Source organism: Camelus ferus, chromosome 2 (assembly GCF_009834535.1).
Source record: "Camelus ferus isolate YT-003-E chromosome 2, BCGSAC_Cfer_1.0, whole genome shotgun sequence".
Lineage (NCBI taxonomy): Eukaryota > Metazoa > Chordata > Mammalia > Artiodactyla > Camelidae > Camelus > Camelus ferus.
This window is the reverse complement of record NC_045697.1, coordinates 11,940,414-11,956,616: the sequence shown is the minus strand read 5'-3', so window position 1 is coordinate 11,956,616 and position 16,203 is coordinate 11,940,414. Positions and strand designations below refer to the sequence as shown.

The 16,203-nt window shown below is 46.4% G+C and overlaps 1 protein-coding gene across 3 annotated transcripts in view; it reads left to right on the top strand.

Annotated features, from left to right (window-relative positions):
• The window catches only part of FAM184B (family with sequence similarity 184 member B), a 101,679-nt gene that overhangs the window by 40,645 nt on the left and 44,831 nt on the right, over positions 1 to 16,203 (top strand). For all 3 annotated transcript variants that reach the window (XM_032494644.1, XM_006192839.3, XM_032494649.1), the window contains exons 2-3: positions 13,643 to 14,395; positions 15,155 to 15,290. In XM_032494644.1, coding sequence (XP_032350535.1) covers positions 13,643 to 14,395; positions 15,155 to 15,290 — 889 coding nt within the window. The remainder of the gene's footprint in view (positions 1 to 13,642; positions 14,396 to 15,154; positions 15,291 to 16,203) is intronic.

Here is a 16,203-nt window from a genome sequence, read left to right as displayed (position 1 = left end):
TACTGTTCATTATTATCATCCAGCGATAACCTTGGTCATATTTTGATACATTCTTTTTTTTCAGTTTTATTAGGTGGAATTATTACAGTTTGGCTGCACATATACATTATATTGCATGTAAATACATATATACAATATAGTACACATTTTTTTTAGTTTACATACATGTACTTATCACTGTTTTCTAAGAACAGATTAGAGCTTTAGCTTTTTAAACTTTCATAGTTACATGTTTTGATACATTCTTGACCCTTTACTTTGTTGATGTGTGTGTGTGTGTGTAATTTTAAAACAAAATCAGAACCAGGTTACATCTTTTAAATTTTAACTTAAAATCGACTCCTGACTTTTGGGGCCCTTGACACGGTGGGCTGGCCTGGGCTCTGTTCTCCCGCAGAAGCTCCTGGTAGCACAAATCAGAGACAAAAGATGGTTTAGTCTGTGAGCTTGAGCCAGTGTGGCCCTTCCGTTCCGGGTGTGCAGGTAAGTGAGCCACACTCACCCAGCCCCCATAGATTAAGAGTAAAACCACTGCTCTAGTTGAGGCCACGTGCTGCCGTAGCACAGAAACTCAGCCTCGACTGAGAATACGATTTGGAAAGGTGACCCCGCGTATCATAAATGGATCTTTGGGTTTTGTTAAGGGGTTGTTTGGACAAGAATATATCTCTTGAAGCGTAGTGTTCATCTGAGGATTATGTAGAAGGTACATGAATCGGAAAATGTTTAAAGTGATTTTTCCCCCACAGAGAACAGTGGGGAAAATAAGTCATTTAAAACGGGCACTCAGTATATTTATCTTTCATGCTGTGGGGTTTACCTTGTAAAGCTGCTTTGTGAACTGGAACGTGCTGTGTAAAAATAACGTTAGCGTTCGATGCTGTTGCACTTACATGGAACAAATAGATACGCGTGTCCGTAGAGATATACACACAAAGCCTGCTTTCAGAATTAAATTTGTAATTCGCAATCTGAGCAGGTAAACTTGAAGGGCTTCTTTTTCTGCTATTAAGTTCACATGGTTTTGTTTGTATGTGTGGTTATAGATTTTGATGCTCCTACTTGGATTACTTCTCCAAGTGTGTGAAAGTGTTTCCTGTGAGAGGTATTAACATTTCTTTGTATTGATTTTATTTGTAAAAGATGTATCACAACACGTATGTGTAATTGTTGACACAGTTGGCTGGCTAACCAAGAGGGCTAGCCCTGGTCTTTGCATTCCAAGAGGCTGTAAACAAGTCATTTGAGCCACAAAAGATGATCCCTTTCCAGGTCCCTCGTCTTATGCAGGTGGCGAAACTCCCTGGAAGGCAGGTGAGCCTGGGTCTGAGTGTTGACCTCGGCCAGTAAGAGGAGGGGCTCTGGTTAAGGGCCTTCTGGGGAGACTGCACTTACCTGGCAGCTACCCCTCCATGTAAATTGGTTCGAGAGACAGTTGGTCTTCGATTACTCAGAAGCTTGCCTCACAGCTCAATGCCATGTGCAGCTAGGTGCTTTGCAACCACTCTCTGACAGGTAATGGTGAGATTTTAATTAGTGTCCTGGACCCCATCTAGAAATCCATTCCAAGCCCATTTGCTTGCAGCCCAGCCTTCCTTGGGACCAGTTCCAGCCCGTTTCCTTGAAGGAGGAGACAGCAACCCCATGACTTCTGCTGGTAGCGGGAGTTTCGGCACCCAAATTCAGGACTTTCTTCTTAAGATTTAGCTAGTCCTCTGTTCTGACCTGGTGCTGGGGAAGTTGGGGCTCCCTCGTGGGCAGGGATGTGAGTCAAGAGCAGTGACAGTGGCCTATCCATTTTCTGGCCTCCCAGGATGCTATGCTTCTGAGGTGGAGTGGCCCAGACACCCCTTCAGTCATGCCAACAAGAGAATCCTCGGAACCCTCCATCTCCCCCACCCCACACCTGGTGTCACTGGCCCTGCCACTCTTCCTCATGGGAAGGTCTTAAACCCACACACCTTCCTGGTTCCCCTGCACTAATTCCAGCCTTCCCCATGCCCCTACCTTCTCCTCCTGCCTCCCTCAGTCTTCTCTCTGCCCTCATCACACTGCAGCCAGGGCAATGATCCCGAAACTTAGGAAATGGGGAATGTCTTAGTCAAGCTTTTCCAGAGAGATGCAACCAACAGGATGTAGATAGAAAGAAATTTCTTATAAGAAATTATCTCATGTGATTGTGGAAACTGAGAGGTTCCACAATCTGCCATCTGCAAGTTGGAGACCCGCGGGAGCTGGTGTTGCAAATCTCAGTCTGAGGCTAAAGGCTTGAGAACCAGGAGAACCAACGATGTAAGTCCCAATTCGAGGACAAAAGGCTGATGTCCTGTCTCAAGCAGTCAAGCAGAGAGAGTGAGTTCTCCCTGACCCAGGCTTTTGTTCTTTTCAGGCCTTTAACCAAATATCTGGGCAACCCATGGCCCTGTCAAGTTGATACAGAAAATAAACCATTAGGGAGAGTTTTATTCCCCATAACCCTAGAGAGGCAGAATCTTGTAAGAAAAGCTTCCTTCATGGCCCGGAAGCCACAGTTCCCCAAAGTATGCACCCATCTGCTTTTAGAGTCTGAGGCCCTGAGCAACCAAATGTTAAAAATGCAGCTCCTGGCCTCTCCCTGGCCCCGACCTACTGCATCGGGATCTCTGGGGCAAGGTGTGGGAGTCTGCATGATCACCACGTGCTTCGTCAACTGGATAGAGTCTAAACTCCTTAACTTGGATGCTGGACCCTTGAGTGTCTGATCCCTGACCATCAGTCCAGCACTGCGTCATGCGGTCTTCCCCTCTTGCCAACGCCCCTCACCAGGCTGTGGCCAGGAGGACCCCCTTGCACATATCCTCACAGTCCGCCCTACTTCATGCCTTTGTGCTACTTCTTCCTCCTGACACTCCCCCTCCTGTACTTTCCTCCCCCTTCTCGTCCTCTGGCTGCCATTGGCTCATCTTTCCAAACCCAGCTCAAGCATCCTCTGTACTCTGATGTCTTTCGGCTAGGATAAAGAGATATTTCATGCATTCAACAAATATTTACAGAGTCCTTTCCACACATCAGGCACTGTTCCAGGGTTTTGGAAAGGAAGACAAATAAATTTTTAAAAAAACACACATAAAATATATATGTCAGATAAAGGTGATATGGAGAAAAACAAAGCAGGAAAAAGTATGGGGAGAGCAAGAATTTGGGGGCTAATCAGGGCAGGTCTCACTGATAAGGTGGCATGTGAGCTGAGACCCAAAGGAGGACAGTGGTCCCAGGAGAGGCAACAGTATATACAGAGATGCAGTGAGAGAGCGAGTGAGATGTGGCAAGGATCTCTGTGTGGCTGGAGTGGAGTGAGTGGGAAAGAGAAGAGGATGAGGTGAGCTCAGAAAGGTCATGGGAGCCAGACCACATTGCCCTTTTTTGGCCATTGTGAGGCTCTGACTTTTCCTGAGAGGTGAGTCATCAGAAGGTTTTGAGCAGTGGAGAGACATGATTTGACTGGCTTTTAACAGACTCTAGATGGCAAGGTGGAAAAAAGGTTTGTGGCCATTGAAATGGGCCAGGTGAGAGGTGCTCATGACTCAGATCAAGGGCAGGATGGGATGGTGAGAAGTGATGAGATTCAGGATTGGCTGATGGAGTAGATTTGGGATGTCAAAGACAGATTTGAGATAAGGATGACTTCAAAAAATTTTTAACCATTTTTTTAATTGTGGTAAAATATAAATTACATGAAATTTACCATTTTTAAGTGTACAGTTCGGTGGCATTAGATATATTCGCATGGTTGTGCAACCATCACCACCATCCATCTTTAGAACTTTTTCATCCTCCCAAGTGGAAACTCTGTACCCATTAGGTGACAACTCCCCAGTATCCCCTCCTCCAGCCACCAGCAACCACCGTGCTACTTTTTGACTCTGTGAATCTCACTACTGTAGGTACTTCACGTAAGTGGAATTATAAGGTGGTTGTCATTTGTGACCAGCTTGTTTCACTTAGCATAGTGTCTTCAAGGTTCATCCAGGGTCAAAATTTTTTTCTTGTTAAGGCTGAAGAATATATCATTTGTGTATATACCAGATTTTGTTTATCCATTCATCCATCAATGGACACTTGGTTTGTTTCTACCTTTTGGGTTGTTCGAATAAGGCTGTGCACATGAGTGTACAAATGTCTATTTAAGTACCTGCTTTCAATTATTTTGAAATTATCATTCCAGAAGTGGAATTTCTGGATCATATGATAATTCTATGTTTAATTTTTTGAAGAACCACCATACCACTTTCCACAGTGGCAGCATGCTTTTCATTTCCATCAGCAACAAGCAAAGGTTTCAATTTTTCCACATCCTCATCAGCACTTATTTTCTGTTTTTTTTTTAAATAACCATCCCAGTAGGTGTGAAGTGGTATCTAATTGTAGGTTTAATCTGCATTTCCCTAGGGATTGTTTTGTGATGTTGAGCATCTTTTTGGGGGGGGGGGGCGGTTAATGAAGTATGGTCGGTTACAACGTTGTGTCCATTTCTGGTGTACAGCATAATGTTTCAATCATACATATACATACATATATTCCTTTTCATATTCTTTTTCATTATAGGTTACTACAAGATATTGAATATAGCTCCCTGAGCTATACAGTAGGACCTTGTTGTTTATCCATTATATTAATATATATAGCATTATATATGTATATACTACACTATACACACACACACACCACTATATATATATATACACACACACACACACAAACACTATTATATATAGTAGTTAGTATCTGCAAATCCTGAACTCCCAACTTATCCCTCCCCACCCCTTTTCCCCCCGGTAACCATAAGTTTGTTTTTTCTGTCTGTGAGTCTCTTTCTATTTTGTAAATAAGTTCATTTGTGTGTGTGTGTGTGTGTGTGTGTGTGTGTGTGTGTGTGTGTGTTTAGATTCCACATGTAAGTGGTATCATAGGGTATTTTTCTTTTTCTTTCTGGCTTACTTCACTTGGTATGCATATACCACATCTTCTTTATCCAGTCATCTTTTGATGGACATTTAGGTTGCTTCTATGTCTTGGTTACTGCAAATAGTGCTGCTGTGAACATTGGGGTGTGTGTATCTTTTTAAATTAGAGTTTCCTCCAGGTATATGCCCAGGAGGTTGAGCATCCTTTCACGTGCTTGTTGATAGACTCCAAAATTTGACCTATGCAACTGGAAAAAGGGAGTTGCCATGAAGTGAAATGGGGAATATTGTGGGAAGAGTAGGTTTTGAAGGAAAAATACAGAATTAATTTGAGATGTATGTTAGATATTTAATTGGAGATATTGGTAAGCAACAGGGTATGAGTCTACTATTCAGGTGACACGTCCAGCCTGGACATATAAATTTGGGAGACATTAACAAATAAAGTGTGCTTAAAATTGTAAGACTGGATGAGATCCCAAGAAAATGTTTCTAGAGAAGAGAAACAGTCTGAGGTCTAAGCTCTGGGGCGCAGTTATTTGAAGGATGGGCAATGAGGAAGAACTAGCCAATCAGATGAGAGGGAGAGGTCAGTGGTCAGTAGAAGGGTCCCTCTCATCTGATTGTATCCTGGAAGCCAAGTGAAGACATCGTTTCAAGGCAGCAGAAGTGATTTCTTACGTGAAATGCTGCTGAAAAGTTGCACAGATGAAGAGTGAGAACTGGCTGTTGTTCTAGCAACAGTGATAAGTGAAACTGTGATGAGCTGTTTTGGTGGATTAGTCAGGTGGAAAGCCTGACTGGAGAAGGTTTAGGAGAGAAAGGGAGGAGAGGAATTAGTGACAGTGCGTATAAACAAAGTATTTGAGGAGTTTGCTATAAAGAGATGCAGAAAATGGGGGATGTGGGATTAAAAGAAAGATTTTTTTGTTACTGGTAAAAATTATAGCACATTGGAACGCTGATGGGAGTGATCCACTGTGGTGATGCAGGAAGGAAGGGGGAGAATTACTGGAGCAATGTGATCATTGCCGCCCCTGTGCCTTTCTCTAGCAGATGTCTAGCAAAGCACCTCAGATACCGCCAAATGTACTGATGGGCTTGCATGTCTCCCCCCATGTCATAGATGAGCTGATGGAGAATCAGAGAGACTCAACACTCCCTCATGGTCACACAGCTAGAAAGAGGCAGAGCTGCAAAGTGAACCCAGGTCCAGTGGGCTCCAAAGCCTCCTTTTAAGAACCATGCTCTGTCCCTAAATGTTGAGTTAACCCGTTAGTTTCCCCATCCTGTAAAATAGGGATAAGCATGAGAAAGTGTTAGAAGATTAATTGAAAAATATTATGTATATTACCTGGCCCAGAGAATGTTATCCTCTGGGCACTCAGTAAATATTATTATTTCCTGTTATCCTTTTCCATTTCACTGCTGACTCCTGCTGCCAGACTCGATGGAAACTTTCCTCAGGATCTGATGCTCAGAGTGCATTAATTGTGACTTTGTTAAACCTACAGTACTCAACCTCTAAGACCTTAACAGGTTCGCTGTTGAAATTTTCTCTGAAATCAAACCATTAGTGTGGATTTCTAAAACCCTTGGGAAGACATTGTGACTGGCTCAGCATTCAGTATCTTGGCTGCTGAATTATTCATGTCCCTTGATGGATTCTGAAGTCGGCTTCCTCCTGAGGAGGCGGATTCACAAATGAGACTTGAGCTCGTTGCTTTGATGTTTCAGTTGAGTGGGTGGTGAGGGGAAGGAAGCAGCAGGTGGCAGGAGGAGGGTTGCCAAGTGACTGGGAGACACCAGGCCCAGGAGAAGGGTGCATATGCTCAGAATCTGCTCGAACAATTCCAGATGCTGAGAGTGGGGTGGGGCGAGCTGGAGGGCAGCAGACTGTCTCCAAAAACAAGGGATGTTTCTTGTTGAGGGCATAGGGTGAGAAGACAGAGGAAAGAAACATAATGACTACCTGCTATGTGCCAGACTGTTAAACAATGTCATCTTATTTGATTCTCAAAAAACAAAAACAAAAACAAAAAAACTCCAAGTCTGGGTTATCCCTATTTTACAGGCAAGAAACTGAGGCTTCAAGATGTGAAATGACTTAAGCAATTTTTAAAAGATAAGAGTTGAGAAGTATATATATCAAACAGAATTAGGTTTGTCCATGAATGAGAGAAAACTAAAATGCAGTCCAGCTGGAATCCTCCCTGGGGCTGGCATGACCTTCCACTGGGTCAGAGATGCTGTCTCATTGTTCTGCCAACCTCAGCCTGTGGTGTCTACTTCATGGTCCAAAACGACTGCTCAGAAATAGGAGTCTCATCCCAGAAGAAGTAATGACACATCTGTTTATGTCCAGCCAGGCAGAACTTGATCACTTCGCTGCTCCAAGCTGGAAGGGAGGCTGAGAAATGTGGCATTGTGCCCATGGAAAAGTTAAGGGTTCAGATACTGGGTACACCAGTGATCTCTGCACAAGGAAGTGAAATCTAGATCTCTCTCTCACTCCAGAGGACCTCAGCTCCATCATCGTACTGCACTGCCTTCCTTAAGAGACATGCCATTGCCACCAAAATCTCCATCAGGCTTACCTGTCCCATGGACAACCATAATGGCTACAGCTGGGTCTCATCAGGTGCTTCCTGTGAGCTATGCTATGTGCCTTATAGCAGTATCTCAATTAATCCTTCAATAACCTCATAAAGCGGGAACTTTATTCTCCTCATTGTACAAATGAGGAAACTGAGGCCCAGGGAGATTATGTAGTGTGCCCAAAGTCACACAGCTAGCAAACATCCAGACATTGTCCGGCATCCACACGATGGCAGATAGGATCTGCACCCAGGCAATGCAGACTCCAAAGCCTTTGAGTTGTCTTGCTTGTCTGGTTCACGCGTGTCCCACTTCAGGGCCTCTGCTCCTACAGGTCTCTCTTCTGGACTCCTATTCTTTCAATTTCTCACCACCCCTTACCAAGTTCTCCTTCAGTCTTAACTGGAAACACACTGTGAGTCTGAATCCAGCCAGGCATCATGCTAGGTGCATGAGGAACTATGAAATACATCAGCTGAGGTCTCTACTCTTATGAAGCTTACAGTTTATTTCAACATCTAGCACCTAAATGTCCATAATATGACACGAAAGGGCCATAACAACCAAGTGGTTCAAAATGCACTGGAGGACAGATGAATGGGGTAAGTTTCTACTACCTATAAGGAGCTAAAGGACACTTTATATAGGAGGTGGAATTCCTCACACTTTCCCCTAATTTTCCAAGTAAAATTCATTTATCTTGATTTATACCATTTCTCTTGCATCTTTTCCTTCCTATTAAATTCTTATGTGCCTTCCTCTAGTGCCCCACCCGCACCTTATTTTGCTCCTGTTTGCCCTTCTAGTCCTCTGCCCTCTTGTCCCTATTCCCTTCACCAGTGGTTTTGGAGAAGAATGGCACATATCCCTTATCTCCCCTCCCCATCCCACATTCTCTGCTTAACCACATCAGTCTGCTTCTGCCTTCAGCACTGCACCAAGAACTACCAAATACTCCAGCTTTTTCCCAGCCTGCAGTTAAGAGTCCAAGTCTTTTTTTCTCTTGATAAAAGGTAATATTCATTCCATAGTTATTGGATATCCGGCATTTCTGTGCACTATCTGTGCACTGCAGCCATCAGTACAGCCCTACGAGGTGCTGTTGTTAATCCCATTTTACTGCTAAGAAACTGAGTTCCGGACAGACTGAACCATATGGCTCCAGCTCAGAGTCAGTGAAGCTAGGACTCCAGCTGAGTTTGGTTGCATCTGGAGTCCAAGCTCTTCATCGTTTCTCCTTCACAACACAGGAGATAATAGTATGTGCTAGGAGAGTAGAAGTGGGCCAGGAATTAGGCTTGTAGCCCTAAGAAACATGGCAGAGAGTCAGAATAGCCCTTATGGGAAAGAGGAATGGGAATTACTATAAGACAACTCAAGTATATGGTATCAACATGGAGAGCACCGACGAGGTTGGAAATCTTAAGTACCAGTTAGTGATGTTTGAAAAGAGCTGAGGTGGGTGGGCTGATCTGATGTTGATAATACCAAAGATGTGAGGCTAAAGATGAGGTGGGCAGGGGATTTGAAGATATCAATAAGAAAGTAGTCAAAATGATTGGTTGTGGCTGAGAAGGAGGAATGTTAAGATAGAAAGAGACTCTTGGACTAGGAGAAGAAAGAGGGCAAGCTCAGAGAGCAAGTTTGGGAGAGTGAGGAAGTGGAGAGAGTGAAAAAGAAGAGACTGACTTGAGAGGAGGCAAGATGTCCCCATGGAGTAGTTCTGGGAGCGCCCTGGCCATGGTCACGGTTGTGAACGTGCACACACATCTCCATGTTGTACAGGGAAATGGGTTTGATGCTTCTTAATGTTCTACAAACTCTTAAAATTAGTTTTATGACACAAAATGGCATCTCTCCCCCCATGACACAGAGAGAAGACACCTTTTTAATCTCTTTCCTAAGATTCTCTATTAATTATGAAGACTTGAGTTTTTTAAGGCTGAGCTCTGAAATTTCATTAGTTACATTAGTAAGCAAAAAGGAGACCTCAAGTTCACCAGCAGGAATGGAAAAAAAAGAGTAAAGAAAATTTGATTTAATAACATTGAAGTCAACACATCAATAATCTTCCACAGAGAAACTAACTTAATGTCTATCAGCAGGGAACAGAGAAATAAATTAGAGCCCATCTGTATGATGTGGTATATGAAGCAGCCAAAAATAAAAATGAGGAAATTTGCCATTTATACCTCAGTGAAGCTGAAAAATATGGAAAATTGATTGACTTTTGAAAAAAATTGTACAGAAATGGCATAACCTCCAAGATATCTGGGAAATTTTAAAAAGATCATGGTGCAAATGAATGTGTATGTGTATAAAAAATGGTGATGAGTATAATATGATATGCTACATAACATAACATATTTTCCAGGTAATGCACACGACCCTTGGAGTAACCTTCCAGGAAAAGAAAGGAGAGGACGGGTCTGGCAGCCCTGATAAGCCAAAAGTTCTGATAAGCCAGAGCAGTTTGGGCAGCCTTTGGTGGGGATGGCTTGGGGACTTTAATTGCAAGACACCATGAACAAATGGAGACAAAGTGCCCCAAGACATTCTGTGCGCACAGCGTGAGACCCTCTCTGTTACCGCCACCTGGAATCTGATCTTGTGTTCAGTCTAGGGTGTGCCCATGGGGAGTTTTCAGACGTCTCAACTTTATACCATGCGCTATGAGACAACACAAAGAAAGTCATGTTGTTCTTGCCGACACAGAGGTTGACAAGTAAAAGGGAACTGGTCACCCCCAAGGATGAGGAGGCAAGGCTCACTTTTTCTGGGAAGTCTTCTTTTCTATTAGACCGTTCCTCTGTGCTTTCCTAGTAATGGATGCCTCTCATGGCACTTTGCACCCTGAAACTTACCATGTTCTCGTCTGACTCTCCCACGGAATTCTAATATTTTTGTGGTTGCAACTTCAGTTGTCTCCTGGGCCAGCATGTCCCCTAGTGCCCAGCACAGAACCTGGCACATCTGAGATACTCAGTAAACGCGTGAATGAGTAGGTGCTCGAGTGGGACAGCGAGGCGCTGTGCGGTGCTGTGCTGAGAGCACGCGCTTCAGTTAGTCCTGTCTTCTTATCTCTTGTGACTTTGCAGAAGTTGCTTAACTTCTCTGAACCTCAGTTTTTCATACTTAGAATGGGGAGAAAAGTGCCAATTTTGCAGGGTTGCCATGAGTTTTCTCTGAGATTATGAGTGTGTGTACAGCACCTAGCCCTGTGCTAGGCATATAGTAAATCCTATAAAATTGGTGTTTATTTTTAACACAAATGACAACCAGGGGGTTAGCACGTTCAGCATTCACTTACCCCAGATACTCTGGGGTACTCTTAGATACATGACACTGGAAGCCAGAAAAACGACTAGAATCCTGCGCACAGGTGGTGAGACGGAAGAGCTGTGGGCTCAGTGGCTTCGTTTCATTGTGGAGTCTTCTGGGAGGGTGAAGGGACTTCCTCCCCTTGTCTTTGACATCAGAGAGTGTTGGATTCCTGATTTTCAAAGGAGCACTGTTCTCTCAAGGCTTCACAAGATGGCAGGCTCATCTCACATCCGTCTACAACTACGTGCTTCCAGACAGAGCTCTTGATTCCTTCACTCAGTCATCCGTTTAAGAAATCTTTAGAGCGTCCACCTTGAGCCAGGCCCTGGAGATGAGCCATGAGGTACAAAGACCAAGCTGCTCTCTCTCTTGGAGCCTCCATTCCAGTGAGGGAGACAGACAATAGACCAATAGCTCGGGCACACGTAGACAGTGAAAAATAAGTTCTTAGGCTGCATCCTGGATATACAGTTACTCTTCCTCCAAGCTCTGCAGGCTCTAGGTAAACCATTGTTATTATATGTGTCACCTCTAGTTGCCTTTCTCAACAGTTATTCTGTAATCACACACACACACACACACACACACACACACACATACCAGTTACCCAAAACTTCCTCTCATATAATGCTTCTGTATGGCCTTCTATTTTATAATCACCTAATCCACCTGATTTTCAACTTTTTTTAAAGCAATGGAAACCTTTTACATTTTTCTAAACTGTATTAGGGAAGCCCCAGTGTAAGAACAGGTCTTCTCTGGTCAAAGAGACACCTGCTGTTTCCCCACCAGGCTCCCTGCAATGGCCCTCAGTCTTACCAAGGGACTCAGGGCTATCAGGGATACAGTTTGAAAACCATGGGTGAAGTCTTAATAAGCAGTAGGAAACTGATGATGAAATTACAGTTTAGTTCACTAGACAAGCCTCATGAACAAGGAAAAACCAGCACCCCACGAAGGTTAAAGATCAGTACGTATGGAACTGTGTGGTGGGGACTTCTAAGAAGAATGTTTCTTCTCTTAAATGCCCAGGGGAGCCAGTGGAGTGCTCAGCACTGACTCCTAGTCATCCTGGTCATCTAATACTCCCAGTGAGGGCAACACCCACGTCAGAGCCCACCTGGCCCCTTGATTTCTGAGTCTTTTGACTTTCTTGCCTCCAGAGATCTTGTCCTCCACTCCGCCTCAGCCACACCCTCCTTTCACCACACCTTTGACCTTGTCATCGCCAAAAACCTGCCTCTGTCCCCTCCTACCAGCGTATCGACTCCTGAAAACCCCTCAGCTGCCTCGTCCATCTCTCCCTGTGTCATACTCACCAAATCCCACCCTGGCCCATGATGACCCACCATCCTTCCTCGCCTTCCCTGGACTCCCTCAGCCAAATGTGGCTGAGGAATATCTCAGACAGAGCAAAGCAGGGAGCTGATTTCATAAAGATGGCTTTCAGCGCTGCCCCCCAAGCTGGACAGTCCACTTTCCCCTCCCTAAAAGCGAGTTCACACCTTCTCTGTCCTCCAGTTCAGCCCACTGTCAGTTCCTGACATCACCTCCTGCCTCGCTGAGAAGGGAGAAGCCACTTGTCACCTCTCCAAGGTGACAGCCCCATCGTTCTCCAAAGTCCCACTCACCGGTTCCACCCAACCCTTTCCTCCTCCTCCCATGAGGACATGCTCGCAAAACCAACCAACGTGTGCTACCTTCTTGGGGACTCTGGCTTTCACTCTCTGTTCACATTCCTGGGGCTCCCCCTCCACGTTCTCCATGGGGTCGTTTCCATGGTCGGGCAGATGTGCTGTGGAATCTCAGGCCAACAACGAAGCTACCCTGATTCTGCGCGCCCTTCATCTCCAGCTCAGATTCCTTCCTCTGAACAACAGACATTTCCCTGTTTGCCTTGGGGCCGTCTAGAGACATATCAGATTTGCTTGGTCTAAAACAGAATTCTTGCTTTTCTTGCCCACTCCTGCTCTGTGCAGTCTTTCTCACTCAGTAAACATCTGCCAGTTGCTCAGGCCAGGAACCTGGGAGTCATTCTCAATGCCTCAGCCCCCTGCCATCCTCCTGCCCGCCTGTCTTCTCCTGTCCACACAGCCACCACGTGGTCCTGTCTTGTTCCTGAAGTTTCGGAGAACGGTCCGTCTTTCACCGTGGAGTGCAACGTGAGCAGTGGGGTTTTCACAGATGGGCTTTATCAGGAGGAGGAGGGTCCCTTCTGTTTCTAGTTTGGTGCGTGTATCTGTCAGGAAGATGTATTGGATTTTGTCAAGTGTTTTCCTGTGTCTATTGAGACAGTCGTGTGGCTTTTGCTGTTCATGTGCTGCATGACATTAACTGATCTTCAGATACTAAGTCAACTTTGCATTCCTGGCATAAATCCCACTTGGTCAGGGTGTATAATCCTTTTTATGTACTGCTGAGTTCTGTCTTCTAGTGCTTTGTTGTGTTTTGTTTTCAAGGGGTTCTTTTTGTGTCCCAGGTGTTTAAACCCTTCGCTGGTGCCCACAGCACTCCCGCAGACACCGTCTGTGGGCCTTCAGGCAGTGTCACGCTCGCTTTGCTTCCATCACTTCCCTGTCTCACTTCCCTGCACCCTTACAGGTTTCTCCTGGGGACAGGTGCTGATAAATCACTTCCACACAAATCCTCTTCTCAGGTGCGGCTCGTGGGGGTCAGCCTGAGTGACCGTCACGATCACAGACATCTCTGGTCACATGGCCCCTCACCCCCACACCCGCATTCCTCACGCTAAAGGGCTTCTGTGCATTTTCCTGCAGGTGATCTATGCCCTGAACACCCGCCAGGATGAGGCTGAGGCCAGCATGGAGGCGCTGCGCGAAGCCCACCAGGAGGAGCTGCGGGACGCGGTGGCCGAGACCGAGGCCAGGCTCCTGCAGGACCAGGGCCACGCGGGGCAGGAGGCCCTGCTCCAGCGCATCCAGGCCCTGGAGAGCGCCCTGGAGCTGCAGAAGAGGCTGACACAGGAGGCGCTGGCCCAGTCGGCCACGTGCAGGCTGGAGACCAAAGAGAGGGAGCTGAGGGTGGAGGCCGAGCATGCAGAGCGGGTCCTCAGCCTCTCCAAGGAGATGCTGGAGCTCAAGGCCGACTACGAGAAGAAGCTCCGGCACCTGAGCGGCCACGAGGCGCCCCGGTGGGGCCGGCTCTCCCAGGAGGTCCCCGACCCCAAGGCAGAGCCGGGCTGCGGCCCCGAGATGCGGGAGGTCCTGCTGGAAGTGGAGCGGCTCCGGGCGGAGAACCAGCAGCTGAGCAAGGACTACGCCCGCAAGGCCGAGGAGCTGCAGGCCACCTACGAGCGGGAGAACGAGGCCATCCGGCAGGCCATGCAGCAGTCGGTGAGTGAGGCCCTGTGGCAGTGGCAGGAGAAGGAGACTGACCTCCGGAAGAACTTCCAGGTCCAGGAGTCGGCCCTGCAGGCCCAGGTCCGCAAGCTGGAAGGGGATCTGGAGCACAGAGGCCGCAAGATCAGCGACCTGAAGAAGTACGCCCAGAAGCTGAAGGACAGGATTCAGGTAAGGCAGGGCCTCTTCCGGCCTCCAAATGGGGTGGTGAGCATGGCCCCTAATACTGAACACCTGCTGTGTGTCCGGCACTCACTGTGCAAAGCACTTGACTTCTGCTAGAGTGAGCATTATTATCACCACTGAGTTCAACTACATTCACTCAGCAAGTATCTGTGGGACACCTACTATGTGCCAGGCCAGGGCTGTGGGCAAGAGACACCTAGCTGGACTTGACCGCTGCCCTCAGAGAGCTGTGAGACTTAGAATTTACAAATGAGAGGATAAAACTGAAATTGAGATGCTTAAGGACTGGCCCAGCCGGGCACATGGCTAAAAGATTTTGAACTCAGGTCATCTGAATTCTAAAGGCCCCACTCACTCCTAAGAACTTGCTCGTCCTAAAATCCTTGGGACTTTGTGGAAAGCCAGACCGTTGACAAGTCAGTTATGTGAGCCCCGCAGACTCACAGAGCCCATCTCTAAAAGTAGCAGCATCTAATATTCCTCCTACCCCCTGAGCATTTTTTCTGCCCCAGATACTTTATCTCATTTAATCCTCTACAGAAAGGTTAAATAACTTGCCCAAGGTCACACAGCCAATCAGAGGATGAGTAGGGATTTGATGAACCCTGAGACACTGAATTCCAGAGACTAAGGGCATATACTGTGCACTGACCCAGTTTTCAGATCTGATGTAGATTCTGTGTGCATAGGATGTCTCTCCACAGAACCGTAATCAGAGAAATGAAGCTCTTTCTGTCTGTTTAGGACCTGGATGTGCAGCTCAAGGAGGCTCGACAGGAGAATTCAGAGTTGAAAAGCACTGCCAAAAAACTGGGGGAGAAGCTGGCTGTTGCCAAAGACAGGCTGATGCTGCAGGAGTGTCATGTTGCACAGAAAACAGGTGAGATGCCCTGAATGACTAATCTCCTTACACATCAGAGGTTGGCCACCAGGTTGACGTGTCCCTGCTTGCAGCCTTGAGGCTGCTGAGGGATCAGAATGGAGGGCAGGGCTGTTTGATCTGCCCCACCTGGTGGCCGAATCCAGTGCCTGCAGGACACAGGTGAGCCAACACCCAGAGCTGCCACAGGCTAGGTATCTAAAAGGCATATTGCAAAAGGATCTCTGGCCCTCAGATGGCCCCCATCTGGTCCACCAAGGGCCTGAGCTTCTCAGCCCTGGCTTCTCCCCAGACTTAGACAACGCCTTATACTCTAACATCATTCACACGGTCGTGTAATTGTGTCTTCCCAGTAATTTTGTCAGTATCCTGTGTTACAGGTGAAAAAAAAATGAGGCTGAGAAAGGTTAGGTGGCTGACTCAAGAAGGCCAGCCAACTGTCTGGAGGCAGAGCTGGTGTTTGTATCTAAGATTATGTGACTCCAGAGTGCTTTCCACTAAGCTCCCACATCAGAAAGTTCTTGAATACAGAGTACAGGGTGGTCAGTTTGACACCGGGAGATAATACCACAGCACGAAACGGGCTCTGCTTCCAGGGAGCTTGTGGGTCAGTGACGTTACAGCCCACAGCACACTTTGGTGTCATGGGTACGGCCCAGGACGCAGGGAAGCGAGGTATCTGGGAAAGAATAAATCACCTCTGGCTGGAACGATCTGGAGGACAAGTTGGAAGCAGAGGTTATGGAGAGTCTAGAGCAGTGGTCTCAAAAGTAGGGCATGAGTACTCAGGGAATATGGGGAGAAACTGAGCAGTTCTAGTTGCATTTATTTTTGTCTTGTACTTTGAATTCCTTTGAATTTAAACTCTTTCAATGTACATATATCCAGGAACACCCTGTGGAAAGCACAATCA